This window comes from Trichomycterus rosablanca, chromosome 26 (genome assembly GCF_030014385.1).
Source record: "Trichomycterus rosablanca isolate fTriRos1 chromosome 26, fTriRos1.hap1, whole genome shotgun sequence".
Taxonomy (NCBI): Eukaryota; Metazoa; Chordata; class Actinopteri; order Siluriformes; family Trichomycteridae; genus Trichomycterus; species Trichomycterus rosablanca.
This window is the reverse complement of record NC_086013.1, coordinates 5,780,265-5,783,839: the sequence shown is the minus strand read 5'-3', so window position 1 is coordinate 5,783,839 and position 3,575 is coordinate 5,780,265. Positions and strand designations below refer to the sequence as shown.

At 37.7% G+C, this 3,575-nt stretch overlaps 1 protein-coding gene across 1 annotated transcript; it reads right to left on the bottom strand.

Annotated features, from left to right (window-relative positions):
• Positions 1-2,533: 2,533 nt before the first annotated feature.
• On the bottom strand, positions 2,534-3,021 carry pmchl (pro-melanin-concentrating hormone, like). The gene has a single exon (XM_062988939.1). The coding sequence runs from the start codon at positions 3,019-3,021 to the stop codon at positions 2,656-2,658; it is 366 nt and encodes a 121-aa protein (XP_062845009.1). The 3' UTR covers positions 2,534-2,655.
• Between the last annotated feature and the right edge of the window lie 554 nt (positions 3,022-3,575).

Below are 3,575 nucleotides of genomic sequence, written 5' to 3'. Positions count from 1 at the left end.
CTTCTTCTCTTCCCACACATGGCTGAAGACACTCACACTGTCGTTAAACAAAGCTAACATTACTTATAAAGGGAATTTAGGAGGTAACAAATAAAGATGTATGGAAAACCTTTTAATGCATTCCATGGTCCTGTGGAACTGCATATATTTTAGGCTAATGTAAAATAATGGGGTTGTTTCTAACACTTATACACTGAAAATAACACAGATATAATATAAAAACACAAATACAATTGAAAACAGTTAAAAATCAATATAAAAATACAATAAAACCTGCCATTTATTTTTACTTCTTTATCGTTTCCTCATGCTTCTTAATCGTGGGGATGCTTGATCTTGGAATAACGTATTCCGTTCAGTAAAGGCACATTCACATGAGAAGTGGCTGTGCCATTATTTCCTATGGAGTGTGCCCGTGCACAAAGCTTAATGTGACTTATTGTACTAAAACAACAAGCGAGGAATTTCATTAGTGGAGAGAATTAATGATCAGTAATAATTAAGAGAGGTTTAGTGTTCCTATGTTGTTCTTTTAATACATTAAGTTACGTTAAGTTTTTTTTTTTTACGATAAGCGTTTTAGACTCTCTTGGAAAAGCTGATTCTCACAATTTCTCAGAACCTTGAGCTGTAACACAAGTTTAAAAGGGAAACATAGATGTATGTGGACGCTTTTAGAATGACTTTGATGGTTATTCCACACGAATGCAGATTCTTCTCACATGCACACTTTGATGACGTTTTACCGTACAGCCAAGCGCTGAACAAATCAGATGTTCATTTAAAATAAAAAAAATTAAATCTAAACACATCGAGTTTAAGGTAAATGTTGAGTTAAAAGGTACAAATTTCTCAACAAAGGTTCAAGTTTTAAAGATTTTGAGTTTGGGGGATGTCGAGTTACAAGGTACCACTGTATTGAGACATTACATTGGCTTACTGATGGACACCCTTCAATTTTGGGCAACTTGACGCTTTACAATTTTAACCAATCAAAATCATTCTATGAAATTTTAGCTGCATCACAAGTCACTGTCAGGTAGAATTCAAGGGAAGAAACACCTGATGAATTCCCTTAACAAGCTTAGATTAAGCTGATAAATGGATGGATTTAAAAAAGCTCTTTATTAACTCTTTATTTATTTAAATTTTTAAACCACAAGCTAGTTAAATAAATGGTACATATATAGTTAATTGAAATGCTATGTTAATTTACAAGTGTTTTAAATTGACAGCCATCCAAATGAAGAGTGCACTGGTATCCAAAACAATCTAACAATAAGACATGTGTTGGTCAATAGGTAATATTATTTGTTCTTCAAATTATTTGTTCAATAAATACCTGTTAAACGTGTTTTTAACTAAAACAAACATACTTAGCATATATCTTACAATTTATATATACAACCCCAGCATGAAAAATGCAAATGATAAAAAAAACACAAAAACTTTTATTTTAAACCTCCATTCCTGTATTTCAAGCCTGCAACACATTCCAAAAAAAGTTGGCACTGAGGATACCAAGTGATTTAGTGTTTCAGCTTTTATTTTGGCTCATTCTTCCTGCAAACACATCTTAAGATGTGTAACAGTACGGGGACGTCAATGTCACATTTTTCCTTTCAAAATTCTCCACACATTCTCTATTGGGGACAGATCAGGACTGCAGGCAGGCCAGTCCAGTACTCGTACCCTCTTCTTCCGCAGCCATGCCTTTGTAATGTGTGCAGCATGTGGTTTTGCATCGTCTTGTTGAAAAATACATGGACGTCCCTGGAAAAGATGACGTCTTAAAGGCAGCGTATGTTGCTCTAAGATCTCAATGTACTTTTCTGTATTAATGCTGCATCACAGAAGTGTAAATGACCTTTACCAAGGGCACTGACACAACACTGTATTGTAGAGCTTGACTAAGGTTTGCCAAAGTAATCCCTCACCCATGTGGTTATATCAGCTATTGTTGAGTGGCGGTTTTTGATGCAGTGCCGTCTGAGGGATCAAAGATCACAGGCATTCAGCTTAAGCTTGCATTCTTGGCCTTTACACACTGAAATTCCTTCTTGCCCCTCGTGTTGTTATTAGCAGTTAGCTTAGCTTTAGCTTAGAATTTAGCATTCCTTGATTGGTACAATTTTTCTTAGTTAGCGTTTATTATTAGCATAGCTGTTAGCTTAGGATTAGCCTTTAGCCTAGTCATTCATGTTGATAGTGTAGCTCCCCCTTGTGTTCACAGTGTGTATTGTTTGTGTTCACTTTGTTCCATGTTCTGTTCCTGCCTTGTCTTGTATTTTTGTATTTCAATTTTGTATATAGTTCTCAGCCTCTGCCAAATCCTGTCAAATAATCACTCTTTGATGAGCATGCTAGCATAACACCCCCTTTATAATCTAGGTTTAGATGCAGTTGCAGCAATACATATTAATGTAAATAAATGACTACACAGGTTAATAATAACATCAACCACATACATTCAAGCTTAATGAACTAGAAATGCTAAAATAAAAAAATCATCACACAAAAATGTGTTTGTACAGTTTAATTGCAGATATATAGAAGCAGAAATTATGATTCAGATAACTGACATGAAGACAGTGTTTAACAGGATCAGAAATGGTACAGTTCGGTTTTCTCAGCCATGATGTCCATGTACAGGAACTACACCTCCCAGCACGGCCGGTACACCCTTCCCACCATGCACCTCATAGAGTCCCTCTTGATGATGGCGATGCTGGAGCCGAGGTCCGGGTTCACGTCTCGCCGCTCGGTGCTCAGGATCCTCTCTGGCAGAATCTGCTGTAGGACGTTCCTGTCCAGAGCCTTCAAGGTCTTTAGAAGGTTGAAGTCTGCCACCACAAGGATCTTAGACGGGCTAGAGCCTGCAGTGTTTTCAATCAGTCCTTCTTGAAGAGTCTCTTGATCGAGGTCCAGCTTTTCCGGGTTGGCCATCGAAAGCGCCTTGGATCTCAGCGGGCACTCGTACAAGAACGCAGCGGCAAAGACGAAGAACATGGAAAGCTTCATTCTGCTCAGTTCTGGTTCGTTGCTCTGCTGCTTTCTGATGATCCTTCTTTGAATCTGCTTGACAGTGATGGTTTTCTTGCCCCTTTATATATCCAACGACTTGAAATGCCACGTTACCTCCAGATGAGACTAATAGTGCCTCGGCTTTTGTTGTGTTTAAGAATATTAAACAAAACCACCTCATGAGTGCCTGATGAGATCTCAAACAGTGTTGAAGTGTTTTGTAAGGTGCCAAGATTACCTACAATGTTGCAAGATGTCCATTACCAAACAGTGGGGTCTCTCTGAGTGGGCATTGTTAAATACTGTGTAATGCCATAATCCCCAGTAATAGAAAAACACTAGGAGGGATTATGGATCATCCTTAGCATTAAATAAGCCATTTTAATTAGAATGACTGGACACTCAAGGGGGTATTAATAGGAAATACTAGAAAGCCATTGGACAAGTACACCTTTAAGCCATATTGATTGCTAAATAAACAGGTTTTCCAATCTTGTGGCAATAGATTGTGGAAAGTCTCCATATCAGTACCCATGGCTTTACAATTGGAT

Excerpts from the sequence above, each read along its gene's own strand:
- pmchl (XM_062988939.1), bottom strand. The coding sequence starts at position 3,021 with ATGAAGCTTTCCATGTTCTTCGTCTTTGCCGCTGCGTTCTTGTACGAG.